The 15,626-nt window shown below is 37.6% G+C and overlaps 1 protein-coding gene across 1 annotated transcript in view; it reads right to left on the bottom strand.

The window, feature by feature from the left end:
- CDON (cell adhesion associated, oncogene regulated) overlaps positions 1 to 15,626 on the bottom strand; it is a 133,629-nt gene that overhangs the window by 41,245 nt on the left and 76,758 nt on the right. Inside the window, exons 12-13 of the mRNA XM_006874581.1 lie at positions 9,713 to 9,894; positions 9,140 to 9,245 (exon numbers count right to left, since the gene is read on the bottom strand). Coding sequence (XP_006874643.1) covers positions 9,140 to 9,245; positions 9,713 to 9,894 — 288 coding nt within the window. The remainder of the gene's footprint in view (positions 1 to 9,139; positions 9,246 to 9,712; positions 9,895 to 15,626) is intronic.

The following is a 15,626-nucleotide window of genomic DNA, read 5'->3' on the forward strand; positions in this document are numbered from 1 at the left end:
GGCAACAATTGTGAAGTTGGCCCAGGATCAGGCAATGTTTCTTTCTGTTGTGCATAGGGTCGCTATGAGTCAGTACCGACTCGATGGCACCTAACAACAACAACCTTAAAAACTTGGAAATAGAAATACCATGTGATTTAGCTAAGTATATATTGTAGAGACGTAAGAGTCATATTGCTAGATATATGTATATCTAAGTACATTACACCTATTCACAACAACAGAAAGATGGAAATAACCTAAATGCACATCAATGGAAGAATGGATAAACAAATTTTGGCACATACACACAATGGAATACAACACAACTTTAAATAGTAACAATGAACTGTGAAAATGGACATTATGGACATATTGGAGGACATTATGCTGAGTGAAATAAGTCAATCACAAAAGGCCAAATATTGTGTTGTTGTTCTTGTTAGGTGCCATTGAGTCATCTCTGACCCAAAGCAACCCTACTTAAAACAGAACAAAACACCACCTGGTCCTGCGCCATCCTCACATGCTACCATGCTTGAACCCATTGCTGCTGTCACTGTGACAATCCACCTAGCTGGGGGATCTCCCTCTTTTAGCTGGTCCTCCACTCTGCCAAGCATGATGTTCTTCTCCAGGGACTTGCCCCTCTTGATAATATGTCCCAAGTATGAGAGACAAAGTCAGGTTGGGTCATCATGACTTCTAAGGAACATTCTTGCTGTACTTTTTCCAACACAGATTTGTTTGTTTTTATGGCAGTCCATGGTATTTTTAATATTCTTCTCCAACACTATAACTCAAATGCATCAACTCTTTTATGGTTTTCCTTATTCAATGTCCAACTTTAATACACATATGAGGCTACTGAAAATACCATCACTTGGGTCAGGTGCACTTTAGTACTCAAACTGCTATCTTTGCTCTTCAGCACTTTAGAGAGGTCTCGTGCAGCATATTTGCCTAATGTAATATGTAGTTTGATTTCTTGACTGCTGCTTCAATGAGTGTTGATAGATGATTTGGGCAAAATGAAGTCTTTGACAACTTCAATCTTTTCTCCATTTATATTGGTCCAGTGGTGAGGATTTTTGTTTTCTTTATATTGAAGTGCAGCCCATAATGAAGGCTGTGGTCTTTGATCTTCAGCAGTAGGCATTAGAAGTCTTCTTTGCTTTCAGCAAGCAAGGTTGTTTCATCTGTATATCTCAAGTTAATGAGTCTTCATCCCATGATGGTGCCATGTTCTTCTTCATATAATCCAGCTGCTCAGATTATTTGCTCAGCACACAGATTGAATGAAGTAAGGTAAAAGAATATAACCCAAGCACACACCTTTCCTAATTTTAATCATTGAGTGTCCCCTTGTTCTGTGTGAGTGATTGCCTCTTGTTCAATGTACAGGTTCCTCATGAGTACAATTAATGTTCTAGAATACTCATTCTCTGCAATGTTGTCCATAGCTTGTCATGATCCACACAGTTGTATGCCTTTGCATCATCAATGAAGCATAGGTGAACATCTTTCTGGTATTCTCTGCTTTCAGCCAAGAGTCATCTGATGTAAGCAATGATATCTCTCATTACATGTCCTCATACAAATCAGGTTTTAACATCTGCCAAAATCTGTTGGAACCATTTTAGAATTACCTTTAGCAAAATTTTACTTGCATGTGGTATTATTCTATGATTTCCATATTCTGTTGGGTCATCTTTCTTTGGAATGTGCACAAGTATGGATCTCTTCCAATTAATTGTTCAGATAGCTGTCTTGCAAATTTGTTGGCACAAATGAGTGAGTGCCTACAGTACTGCATCATTTTGTTGAAAGATTTCAATTTGTATTCTATCAGTTTCTGGAGCCATGTTCTTTGTCAATGCCTTCAGTGCACCTTGGACTTCTTCCTTCAGTACCAATGGCTCGTGATCCTATGCTACCTCTTGAAATGGTTGAACATTGACCATTTCTTTTTGGTACAGTGTATTCTTTTCCATTTTATTTTGATGAGTTCTGCATCATGCAGTACATTGTCCAATGAATCCTTCAGTATTGCAAGGCAAGGCTTAAATTTCTTCTCAGTTCTTTAAGCTTCAGAAATGCTGAGAGTGTTACTCCCTTTTGGCCTTCTACCTCCAGATATATGCACATTTCATGAGAACACTTGACTTTGTCTTCTCAAGTAGCCCTTTGAAATTAGAAGTTCAGTTCTTTTATCTCCTCATGTCTTCCATTTGCTTTAGGACATTTTTCAGAGTATATTTTGACATTCATTTTGGTCTTTTCTTTCTTCCTTGTCCTCTTAATGACCTTTTGCTTTCTTCCTGTACGATGTTCTTGATATCATGCCATAACTCTTCTGGTCTTCGGTCATTAGTGTCTAATTCATCAAATCTGTTCTTGAGGTAAACTCTAAATTCGGGTGGGTTATGTCCAAGTTCATATTTTGGCTCTTGCAGACTTGTTTTAATTTTCTTTAGCTTCAGTCTGAACTTGCATATGAGCAATTGATGAAGCCATTTCTCTTCAATTTGTCATTCAAAGCAGAGTCAATTATGTGATTATCAGTTTCAAAATGGCCAAAAACAGTCCATTTCAGCTTACTAATGGACTAACATCAATGTTTATGTGTTCCATTTCATTTTTGATGATTTCTAATTTTCCTAGATTCGTATTTCATAACATTCTATGTTCTGATCATTAATGGATGTTTACAGCTTTTACTCCTTATTCTGAGTTGTGTCCCATCAACAGATGAAGGTCCCAAAAGGTTTACTCCATTTGTATCACTGAATCTGAAATTATCTTCATGGCTCAATTTTCAGCCAAACAGTATACAGGCCTTTGAGGTGAATAAGAACATTAGGGAGGTACCTAATCCTTAGAACTATCAACCATTCTAGGTCAAAAGGGCAGCATTTACCTAAGAAAATAGTTCAGAAGGGTTAAGAAAGAGCGAGCAATAGGAAGAACAAAGAGGAAGTGGGATGAGATGCTACATTATGTGGACTGCAGTCAATGACATGAAACAAAATGTATATGCACTGTTGAATTAAAAACTGATTTGCTCTGTAAACCTGTACTCAATTCACAATAAACAATGTAAATCAATCAATAAATAACAGTTTCCCACCAAAGAGTATTTTAGAAAAGGCAAAGATTTACCACAGGGAGAAACAGGCTTAATGACCAATTGATTTATTTGAAACTCAAATAGAGTCTACAAAATAAAAGCAGTCATTGCAAATGCATTGGTATACTGGAAAGATTTATCATTTATCTAAATTGGAACTTAATTCACAAGACATAAAAGCTTAACATTAATTGTTCTTCTCTTTTAAAATTAAACCACATCTCAAAAGCTTAATATATGTTGGTGAATACGTGTAAATAATTCATTTTCTAGAAAAACATTTTTTATGGAAAGACATCCAAATTGGCATAGAAGAAGTAAAACTCTATTTACAGACAATATGATCCTATACTTAGAAAAATCACAAAGACTCAGCAAAAAAAAAAGACTGAAACTCATTGAAAGATTCAGCAAAGTGCCAAGGTACAAGATCAACATACAAAAAACAGTCAGATTTTCTTTATACTAATAAAGAGAGTGCTGAAGAGGAAATCAGGAAACCAATACCATTTACAATAGCCACCCAGAAGATGAGAAACAAAAACCTATAAAAAGAAAACTACAAAAACACTACAAGAAACCAAAAGGTGGTGGTGGAGGAGTGCGGAGTCGGTTCCAACTCATAGAAACCAAAAGAGACCTAGGAAAATGGGAGACTATATACCATACTCATGGAAAAGAACACTATCCAAAGCAATCTCTCTATATAAGGCAATCCCAATCCAGATTCCATCACTCTTTAAAGAGATTAGAAGAACTAATCATTAACTTTACATGGAAAGGAACGAGACCCTAGAGAAGCAAAGGATTACACAAAAAAGAGAACAAAGTAGGCGGTCTCTCACTGCCCAATCTCAAAACCTACAACACAACCACAGTAGTCAAAGCAGCCTGGTACTGATTTAGCAAAAAACACACATATCAATAGAAAAGAATTGAGAATCTAAAAGAAAACCCATGCACGCATGGTCAACTGATCTTTGAAAAAGGATCAGAATACATTAAATGTGCAAAAGATACTTTAACAAATGGTGCTCACAAAACTAGAAATCTATTTGCAGAAGAATGAGACAAGATACATATCTCACACCATTCTGTTGTGTAGATGTACCAAAGTTTGCTTAACCAGCAAAATGAACTCAACATGGATTAAAGACCTAAATGTAAAATCTACAAGAGATCATCAATGAAAAAATCAAAAATGAACTCAACATGGATTAAAGACCTAAATGTAAAATCTACAAGAGATCATCAATGAAAAAATAGGAACAAACTTGACTTTGATTTTGTTGTTGTTATGTGCCGTGGAGTTAGTTCCAACTCATAATGACCCTGTCCAGGGTTTCCGAGGCTGTAAATCTTTACAGGAACAGAAAACCTCATCTTTCTCCTGTGGAACAGCTGGTAGTTTCGAACTGCTGACCCTGAGGTTAGTAGCCCAATTCGTAATCACTATGCTACCAGGCTTTGATACATGGCATAAATACACTACCAAACGTAACTGAAAATACACAAACAGCAGAAGACAAAGGCTTGGGACATCCTAAAAATGAAGCATCAAAAGATTTCACCAAAAGCATAAAAAGAGAACCCACAGACTGGAAATTTTTTTTTGGCAATGATGTATCAGACAAGAGACTTCTCTGTAAAATTTACAGAACACTTTAATACAACTAAAAAGAAAGGCAGAGGACATGAACAGACACTTCACCAAAGAAGACATTTAGGTGGCCAACAAACATATGAAGAAATGCTCATGATCTTTAGCTATTAGAGAAAGGCAAATCAAAACATTAATAAGATTAACATCTTACCCCAGCATTAATAGCAAAGTTAAAAAAAACAAAAACAAAACCAGAAAACAACTAATGTGTAACCACTGTGGCACGGAATTTTCTCAAAAAGTTGGAAATAGAAATACGGAGAGACCCAGCAATCTCTCTATTTGGCATATATCCTCAAGAAATAAGATCCGTAATACCAATAGATACACACACACCCATGTTCATTGCAGCACTATTTGATATAGCAAAAGACGTAAACAGTCTAAATGCCCTTCAACAGACTGGTTAAGCAAACTTTGGTACATACACATAACAGAATGAATACTAGCCAATGTTGAAGAATAAGATGAATCTGTGAAACATCTCACAACATGGATGACCCTGGAGGACAACAGGCTGAGTGAAATTAGTCAATCATAAAAGGACAAATACGCTATTAGACCACAGTTGTAAAAAGTTAAGAAAAGGTTTTCTTGACCAAAGAAACATTTGACGATGGCTACCAGGAGTGAGAGAGAATGAACAATTATTCACTGGCTAGAGGATTGTTGTTTAGGAGCTCTGGTAGCGTAATAGTTACAAATTGGGCTGCTAATCTCAAGGTCAACAGTTCGATACTACCAGCGGTTTCACAGGAGAAAGATGAGACTTTCTGCTCCTGTAAAGATTTACAGCCTTGGAAACCCTGTACAGGGTGGTTATGAGTCGGAATCAACTCGACAGCAAACAACAACAGGAACAAGGCGGACTGTTGTTATTGTTAAGTACCATAGAGTTGACTCTGACTTATTGGTGACCCTGTATAGGTTTCTAAGGAGTGGCTGGTGAGCTTGCATCAACAACTTTGTGGTTCAAAGATACCTTGGAGTCCAGCGGCGCATTAACCCTCAGCACCACACCAGGACTCCAGCTAGAGGGTAGACATGTCTTAACTTGGGTGACAGGGAAAGCAATATGCAAGATGGAGGTTGGCAGAAGAAAGACGAAAGTAAGGGAGGGCAAAGGAGGGAGTGCAAGAGTTAAAGGACTAGAGGTAAATACTGTTAATTGAGAAACCCTGGCTATGTAGTGGGTTACATACAAGTTGGGCTGCAAACCACTTAGAATCTTCTAGCCACTCTGCAGGAGACAGAAGACTTACATCCTACAGAAACCCTATACAGGTTGGAATTGCCTCAGTGGCACACAACCACCTCCACTGTTAACTGATGGCACATGGAGGTGGTTGTAATCACTGACATGAAACAAAGTGATTTGTTGAATGTAAAACTGATGATTTGCTCACTCAATTCACAATAAAAAGCTTTTAAAAAAAGTACAGAAAAATGTATGCATAAGGGATGAAATGCTTTTGTTACTGGGTTTGGGAAAACAGGCCAATACCTTCCAACCAATAGCCACAAAAAGAATTTCAATTGCATAAACCTTAAAATAAGGAATAAGCAAATTACACAGCACAGTGAAGCTCACATTAACATCTAACTAATTCTCTGTAAACCAAAAGGCAAAATTCACATTTGCAGACACCACTACTGAATACAAAGTTTCATTAATTTCCCATTCTATGCTCAATATTAAAATCATAGAAAGTTGTAAAGTTCAAAGATTTAACTTGAGAATGTGCTTTCAAACTTCTTACCAGTGACTATTTCTAGAGTACATAAATAAAAACGGGGTAGGAGGATAGATGGAGACAGAATGATGAGGATATACAGTTTATTTACATTTGCCTTGCTTAGAACTATTTTATAACAAATGTTTAACCTTTGTCAACGTTTTTTTAAAAACAAAAAACTGACACTCCAATTTCCCTAATCCAGAACTAAAATGAAGATCTACCTACCTATGACTAAAATGCAGAATAATCATTAAAAATTATTTCTCCATTTTTATATATGGTGGTGGTGGTTGTGTGTTGTGGAGTTGATTTCGACTCATAGTGACTCTACATAGGGTTTCTGAGGCTGCAAATCTTTACAGGAGCAGAAAACCTCATCTTTCCCTCGCAGAACAGCTGGTAGTTTCGACCTGCTGACCCTGATATTAGCAGCCCAACTCATAACTAATACGCTAAGAGAGCTCCTTATTTTTACATATAGTTTGTATATTAAAGTATAATACACTTACAGAAAGGTACACACAACTGTACATCTCAATAAAAATTCACACCCATGGTACCAATGCCTAGGTCAAAAAACAGAACATCACTGTCAGCCCACCCCATCCCCCCCATTACCACTCAGGCCCCTCAGTCATTTCTCTCCCCCAGGAATAGCTACTATCTGTATTTCTCAGAGATGAATTTTGCCACTAACAATTTTCTTCCCATAGTCTCCCAATTTTACGTGTAAAAAAATTTCTATTTTGCCAAATTTAAAAAACAGAGAAACAATCATTCCTTCATTCAACAAATATTTATTGAGTATCTATTATGTACCAGTTATTAAAATGTGAATCAATAATTTTTTTTATTGCATTAGGCAATAAGTAATTCTTTGGTTAGGCATTACAAGGAATACTACAACATTTTAAAAAATACCATACAGCATAATTAAAGTATTTATTATAATACTTACTTGTAACAAAAACTACATGCAATGTTTCATATAACAATATCATATAAAAGTAATCTTGGCCTAGGACAATTTTCTGACACAATCCATTAAGGCATTTAATATTTCAAAGAATCAGAATCTTAGAGTCAAAAAAGGCCTTGGAAATAAAACCTTCTTCTAAAATAAGAACTCCTTCCAAGATTTTACTGAGAAATAGGCATCCAACCACTATTCAACACTTGCACTTTGAGAAAGCTTCATACTTTGCAAGGAATCTTTACTCATATATGTTACAGAGCTATTCTTTAACATCATTTCCTTCTAACTACCCTCTCCCAACTGAGTCCCTCGTCTTCCACATTATGTTGCTGTTGTTGCTAATTGTCACCAAGTCAGGTCTGACTCATAGAAACCCTACATAGACAGGGTTTCCAATGAGTGGCTAGTAGGTTTGAACCAATAACCTTATGGTTAGCAAGTGCTTATTCTAGAGTGCCACACCAAGTTGTCATGTTTTTTCACTTAGCCTTCTTTTTTCCAGCCTAAATATCTCCAGCCATTGTACTAGTCTGGAATCCATCCACTCAATAAATATTGAATGCCTTACCTTTGGGGCTGGGGATATAGGAATGGAAAAAAAATGGCCTTTGTCCACGAGGTTAATTATTTAGTGGGAAAGCCAAATTCTAAGCACATAATTTCATATACACACATGACTGAAAAAAATCTATGAAATAAAGAGCAGACATTATAACATAACTTTTATATACATATAAATATACATATATACATACATACAACAAAAGTGCCAGATGAAATGAAAGTAGCAGTGACAAGGGGGATTCACCTGAGAACATGACATGTAAGCATGAGAACGTGGCAGTGCCAGTCAGAGTTGAGAGGAGACAACAGGCACCGCCCTGAGCAAAGGCCCCGACTTGAGATAAACAATCTGGTTTACACATGAGGCCAGGAGAGGTACATTAGACACTGCCGAGATATAGACAAGGCCAGCGAGATCGTGTGGGGTGTTGACACTATATGTAAAATTCCACATTATATCCTATATGCAGCAAAAAGGCAGTCTTAATACCGTTTGCCATCTATTTTTTTGGCTAGCTGCATTCTAATTTCTACATAGCTCTCAAAATGTTCAAGTAGCATGTTCAAGATGTGAGCTTTCAATAAAACTGATTGATATATTGTTTCTTGTTGCTTAGTGCAAAAGAGTCAGTTCTGACTTTTAGTGACCCTATATGGGGATTCCAAGGAGTGACTGGTGGGTTTGAACCGCCAACCTTGTGGTTAGCAGTCCAATACTTATCCTACAGTGCTTATCCACACCTGGACTCCACACTTTCTTATATAGCTATACATCACAATTAAGTTTTATACTTAGGTATCACTATTCATTTAAACAAAACAGAAATGCTTTTCTGATGAACTACTGACAAATCATATCTCCCCCATATTTTTGTAACTCAACATTCCCACAACCAAACTGTAGGGTTTTACATACATTAAATTAGAAAAATGTTCTTCCTTTGGGACAAATTTAATAGCAACAACACATATGTCATGTTCTCTTTAACTTGGTTCTTACCTTATCTTTTATTCTTTTTCCATAATATTTATAAATCCTTTCTTACAATGCTCCTTTATTGGGACTTCAGATTGTCAATGTGACTTACCTTCAACAACATCCCTTTTGTAATCACTGTCATTGTCACTATCTGTTGGCCGGTAATATATATAAAATCCTTGAATGGGAGTGTTATTATTACTTGATGGAATGTACTAAAAAAGAAAAAAAAAAGACACAAAGGCATGTCTAAGACGAAAATAAACGAATTTCCACATTCATTAAGATTTATTTATCTTTGTGGTAATGTTTTTCTAGCTTCATTTTTAAACATCATTGATGATCATTTAAAATTAAATATACTAAAAGGTACTAAGAGTACTTAACTTATTGGAGAGCTGAACAAAAATAAAGCAACATACTCCAGTAGGTATAAAAGAACATTTCGTTTAAAATGAAAAACAAATGACCGCATTTGGATGAAAGCCAAGGAAGCAATAATTCAATTTTTAACCCTGTCTCATTTATAATCTGTGCTTTTAGACAAATAGTTGTATCCTTTAATTTTTACTCAATTGAACTTGAAAAAGTTGCTGTTATCAGTTTTGTATTATGAGGATAAATTCATTTTTAAGATGACCAAAACAGACCATCTTCTAATTAGACAAGATGTTTTACTCACGGTCCACTTCAGCATGATCTCAGTCTCACTGACAGCTTCAGTGTATGCAATGTGAGGCCCAGTTATTGGACGGTTGGAAAATCGATTAGAAAACCCAGCCACCTGATAAGGTCGAGAAGCCGAACTCCTAAAGCTTTCACCATAATGGTTGATGGCAATGACCCTGAATTTGTATGTTGAACCTTTTGGAGGGAAACAATAAAACCCATAAGATTTTTAATTTAAAAGCTGCAAGAAGACAACAGACAGTAGAATACTCAAAATATAACAACAGTACGTAAGTGTTGACCTCATTATTATAAAAACAATAAAGTATTTTAAAGCCTGTACAATAACTAGATTTCAACATACTTTCTAACTTCAATCAATTGGTAGTAGCTTTTCATTGTACTGCATTCAGGGTTCTGAGACCACAGCAGGACTCACTGGGAAGGAATACATAAACTATGAAGAGTGGCCACCATGGATGGGATAGGTTGAGAATAGGAAAGATGCAGCATATGTTCTCTTTTTATTACATTACTCTAAACTCAGGCTCATCAAATACAGTATTTACGGTAGTGTCTAGAGGAGTGCAACAGCTCTGTAGGATAAACACTGGACTGCAAACCACAATGTCAGTGGCTCGAGCCCACCAGCCACTCTACAAGAGGCAGATGCGGCTTTATACTCCCACAAAGATTTACAACCATGGAAACCCTATACAGGGTCACTATGAATCAGAATCAACTTGACAACACTTATCAACAAGAACAAAATTGTTGTATCTGTCCTCAAAAATAGGTTCTTTGTGCTTTGGAAGAAACAACTGAAGCAAAGTTCAATATGATGAATACATTTATGAAGAGACTCTGTGTGGGTGATAGCAGATATTGCTCTGATCACACTGATAGTGGACTCCTGCAGTGGCACTGTGGATCAGCACAGCACTGGACTGCGAACAACAAGGTTGTTGGTTCAACAACAACAACAACAAGGTTGTTGGTTTACAGCTGCTCCTTGTAAAGCTTATACAGGGTCGCTCTGAGGACATTAACAACATACTAATAATAGGATAAGGGGAAGCAGATTTAAACTACAACACAAGGTATTTACCTGGATTACAGAGTAAGAACTGAAGAGAAAAAAGCAACTTTAAGGATAATGAGATTCTGAAAATCTGAAGCTAAAGAATAAATTAGAATCCTAAAGTATGTTCCTGGTAGTTCATAAACACTCTGAGCTTATCAAGACAGTGCTTCCGCCTATAAAATGTTACTTAACTTAAAAATGTCACTTTCTTCCAACTCTACCCTATGTTCCTATGCTCCATATATTGCTTTTTTTGAAAAATACAGACATTTGCTAATAAAGTACATTTAAAACTCCATAAATCATGAAACCTAAAAAGAAAGTTTATTTGTGATTGCTGTGCTATTCTTTCCAGGTTTAATTTCTTTCCTATCATCCCAAGGCATGGGGTGTGGTTACTGTTGTGAAGAGTTGTTGAAGCAGTTCTGACTCATAGCAACCCTGCACAGGCTTTCCAAGGAGCAGCTGGTGAGTTTGAACTGCAGACCTTGTGGCTAGCAGTCTAGTGCTTATCCTACAGAACCACACCAGGGTGTGGTAGAAGTAGGAGAACTTCCTCTGCTGAAACAAAATTGACAAACTAGAGAAATGTTAAGTATTGAATCATTTCCCAAAGACTAAGCATTTACTGAGAAGATGAAAGACTACAGCCTTCAGTATGAATTACACCTCAACATAAAGAAAACAAGGATCCTCAGAACTGGACTGAGAAGCAACTTCATGGTAATCAGGTAAGAAACTGAAGTGGTCAAGAGTTCATTTTATTTGGATCTACAATCAATGACTAAGGAAGCAGTAGTCAAGAATCAAATGATGCATTGCAATGGGCAAATCTGCTTCAAAAGATCTTTTTAAAGTGTTAAAAAGCAAATATGTCACTTTGAAGTCTAAGGTAGGCCTAAACAAAGACATGGTCTTTTCAATACCCTCATATGTTCCATCCATGTCATTAAAGTCAACTTTACTTAAAGGAAGCTGATCTTCCCCAGTCATGTTGAGTGCCGTCAAACCATAGGGTTGCTTCTTCCAGCACTGTATGAGTTAACGTTCCAGTGTTATTCATAATGTTTTCAGTGGCTATTCACTCAGAAAAGGGACATCCTCCTTCTTCCTACTCTGAGTCAGGAAGATCCACTGAAACCAGTCCCCCAAGGGTGACTCGACTGGTATTTAGAATGCCAGTGGTACAGCTTCCCTTCCAGCATCATAGAAACTCACAAGCCACCACAGTAGGGCAAACTGGCAGATGAGTGGTGGAAGGGAAGGGTTTCCAAGGAGCAGCTGGTGAGTTTGAACTGATGACCTTGTGGTTCAAGCTGACCTATTGTTCCAGTGTTTACTCAACAGGACCACAGCAGGAAGGGTTAGAGAGATGGAAATACTGCCTTGTACAATAAGCTTAGATGGAGAGAATGTCAAGGAGCAATAGCTTCGGATACTGCTACAGTAATAATGAGAGTGCTGAAAAGGAAATTAGGAAAGCAATACCATTTACAGTAGCCACCATAGGAAGAAATATTTAGGAATAAATGTAATCAGAGAAACAAAGGACCTAAACAATGAAACTATAGAACACTACTACAAGAAACCAAAAGAGACTTACAAAAATGGAAGAATATACCAAGTTCCGGGATAGGAACACTTAACATTGTGAACATGTCAATACTATCTAAAGCAATCTACACATATAATGCAATCCCAATCCAGATTCCAATGACTTCTTTAGAGAGATGGAAAAAACAATTACAAACTTTATATGGAAAGGAAAGAGACCCAGGATAAGCAAAGCACTTCTTAAGAAGAAGAACAAAGTTGGAGGCCTCTCACTCTCTGATATCAAAATTTACAACATGGCTACAGTCGTCAAACAGCCCGGTACTGGTACAAAAAGATACATAGATCAAAGCAACAAAGTCAAGAATCCAGAAATTAACCCATCCACAGACAGCCAACTGATGTTTGACGAAGAGCCAAGGTACACTGAACGGGGAAGACATAGATGGTACCGGCAGAGCTGGAAATAGATATGCGAAAGATTGAAACAAGACTTTTATCTTATGCTATATACAAAAAACAACTCAGCATGGGTTAAAGACCTAAATGTGAATCCCAGAATTATAATATAGGTCATCAATGAAAAAACTGGGATAAATATAAGGGCTCTAATACAAGGCACATACAGACTTCCAAACATTGTGAAAATTACACCACCGAAAGAAGCTAAAATAGATGATTGGGACATTCTAAAAATTGGAAACTTAAGTGCATCAAAGGATTTCATCAAAAGAGTAAAAAGGGAGCACACAGAATGGGAAAAAAATCTTTTGCCATGACATATCAGACAAGGGACTCATTTCTAAAGTATATAGGAAACTACAACACCTCTACAAGAAAAATACAAATAACCCAATTAAAAATTGGGCACAGGACATGAACAGACACATCACCAAGGAAGACATTGGGGCAGCCAACAAACATAGGAAGAAATGTTCATGATCATAAGCCAATAGAGATGCAAATCAAAACAACAATGAGATATCATCTCACACCAGCAATAACAGCAAAGTTCGAAAAAAGCAGAGGACAATAAATGCTAGCAAGGATCTGGAGAGAGTGGGACTCTCCACATTGTGGTGGGAATGCAAAATGGTCGAACTACTCTGAAAAACAGTATGGTGTTTCCTCAGAAAGCTGGAAATAGAAATACCTGAGGATCCAGCAATTCTTCTACTTGGTATATATCCACAACAAATACAAGCCATAACACAAGTAGATATACGCACACCAATATTCATAGAAGCACTATTCACAATAGCAAAAAGATGGAGACAGTCTAAGTGCCCATCAATCAATGGAAGTATGAATAAATAAACCTTGGTACATATACACAATGGAATATCTTGCTACCTTGAAGAATAACAAGGAAGCTGCAAGCCACTGGATAACATGGTTGAACCTTCAAGACATTATGCTGAGTGAAATCAGTCAGTCACAAAAGGAGAAATACTGCATAGGGCCATTACTATAAAAGATTAAGAAAAAGTACCCACACTAAAAAGGGAAAAAATTTTTTTTTCTGGTTACTGGGTTTTATGGGGTGGATAAGGGGAGGGAGAGGAAGGTGGAGCACAGGGTAGGGAATAGACATAGGATAGTTTGAGTGCTGGGGCGGGCAATACACTAGAAGATAGAGGGAAATGGAAGAAGAAGGCAGATGGGAGAACAAGGAAGCTGCAAGCCACCACATAACATGGATGAACCTTGAGGACATTATGCTGAGTGAAATTAGTCAGTCACAAAAGGACAAATATTGCATAAGACCATTATTATAAAAGCTTAAGAAAAGATATCCATACTAAAAAGGGGGGAAAAATATTTCCTGGTTACTGGTGGCGGTGGGTGGAGAGAGGGGGCGGTAGAGCACAGGATAGGCGGTAGACACATCATAGTTCAGGTGTTAGGGAGGGCAATACACAAGAAGAGTGAGGGGGTAGAAGAACAAGGTAGATAGGGAAACACTGAGACAGGTTTGCATGGGCTAAATGGGACAGCAGTTAATATTGATGCATGCTCAACCTTGGAACAACAGGGTTCTGTGATACAGGATTGAGGCATAGTGTGAAGAGGAGAAGTAATGCTAAGATGTTTGACTGTCTTATGAATATTGGTTTCCCTTGACTACTGATGTAAAATAGAAACTTGAGTGGGATAGAAAGAAATGTCAGGAAACATGATTACAGAAAGCTTGTAAGCTCATCCTCAGCCTATAACTGATTGGGTTTTAGAAGTTGCCCAGTGAAATAGGCCTCTTGTGGCACTTTTCCCATGTAGAGGACCTTAGGTGGAATCCTGAGCCCCATCCAGAACCTTCTGAGGTGGGACATTCCCACTAAAAAGAACAAGTAGACCAGCCTGGAACAACTAGAGCAATAGAAGACACATCTTCAAAGAAAGATCAGCAGGGAAAACCTGAAACAAAAAGGCAGTATGATTGGCTACTACAAGAACAGGCAAGTTGTTCGCGGGGAAGCCATCAAGGCAAGCAATCAAATCCCTTCAGGACAAACCCCCCCCAAGACTGAAACTCAAAGGGAACACATGAACAGGCATGTAAACTTGCTGGCAACCACATTGATCTACTGGTGAGTGGAAGAGAAGGAAAGGCAGCAATGAAGAAATAGGCTGAGTTCAACCATGTTCCACAGACTCCCATTGACCTGAAGATGAGAGAGAGAAAAGGAAGCGCTGGCTGGTCCAAAGTGTGGTGACAGCTGGGGATACCTGAGCCCATGGACAAGGACATAGCCACAGAATGCTAGAGCTGAGAGTGCAGCATCCAACTGATATGAAGTGAGGGGAGACATACAAGAACACCCAAACTTGCAGATAGTACCCATTTGATCTAACCTCAACAGCTTGATAATCAGAACTTGACTAGAGGAAGATAAAAAAAACAATTTTTGATAAAGGAAATGAGTGTAGATAGCTGCAGTTTGATGACCTTGACCTATACTTATGGATGTAGTAGCTCCAAATACCAACTGACAGGGAAGGAGTCTTCACATCAAGTATCAACCATATCCCCTCTGTATACAGGTAACTTAGATATTGGCTACCTAAAGTGAGGGGGCGATAAAGGCATGAAGTGACTGGCTTACAAGGTTTCAAGAGCGAGTTTACTTTAAAAGAGTGTGTTGGGGAAGATAGAGTTCCCACTGAATAGTTTTCATCTTGTCTAGAAGGGTCTGGTGAAAAGAGATGGAGAAAAGATTCTTATGATTCAATAGTGAATAATTGTCATTAAGACTAATTGTGACTGTCACAACTGTAAAGGTAGAGATTT

This window comes from Chrysochloris asiatica, unplaced genomic scaffold (assembly GCF_000296735.1).
Source record: "Chrysochloris asiatica unplaced genomic scaffold, ChrAsi1.0 scaffold00287, whole genome shotgun sequence".
In the NCBI taxonomy this organism is placed as follows: Eukaryota; Metazoa; Chordata; class Mammalia; order Afrosoricida; family Chrysochloridae; genus Chrysochloris; species Chrysochloris asiatica.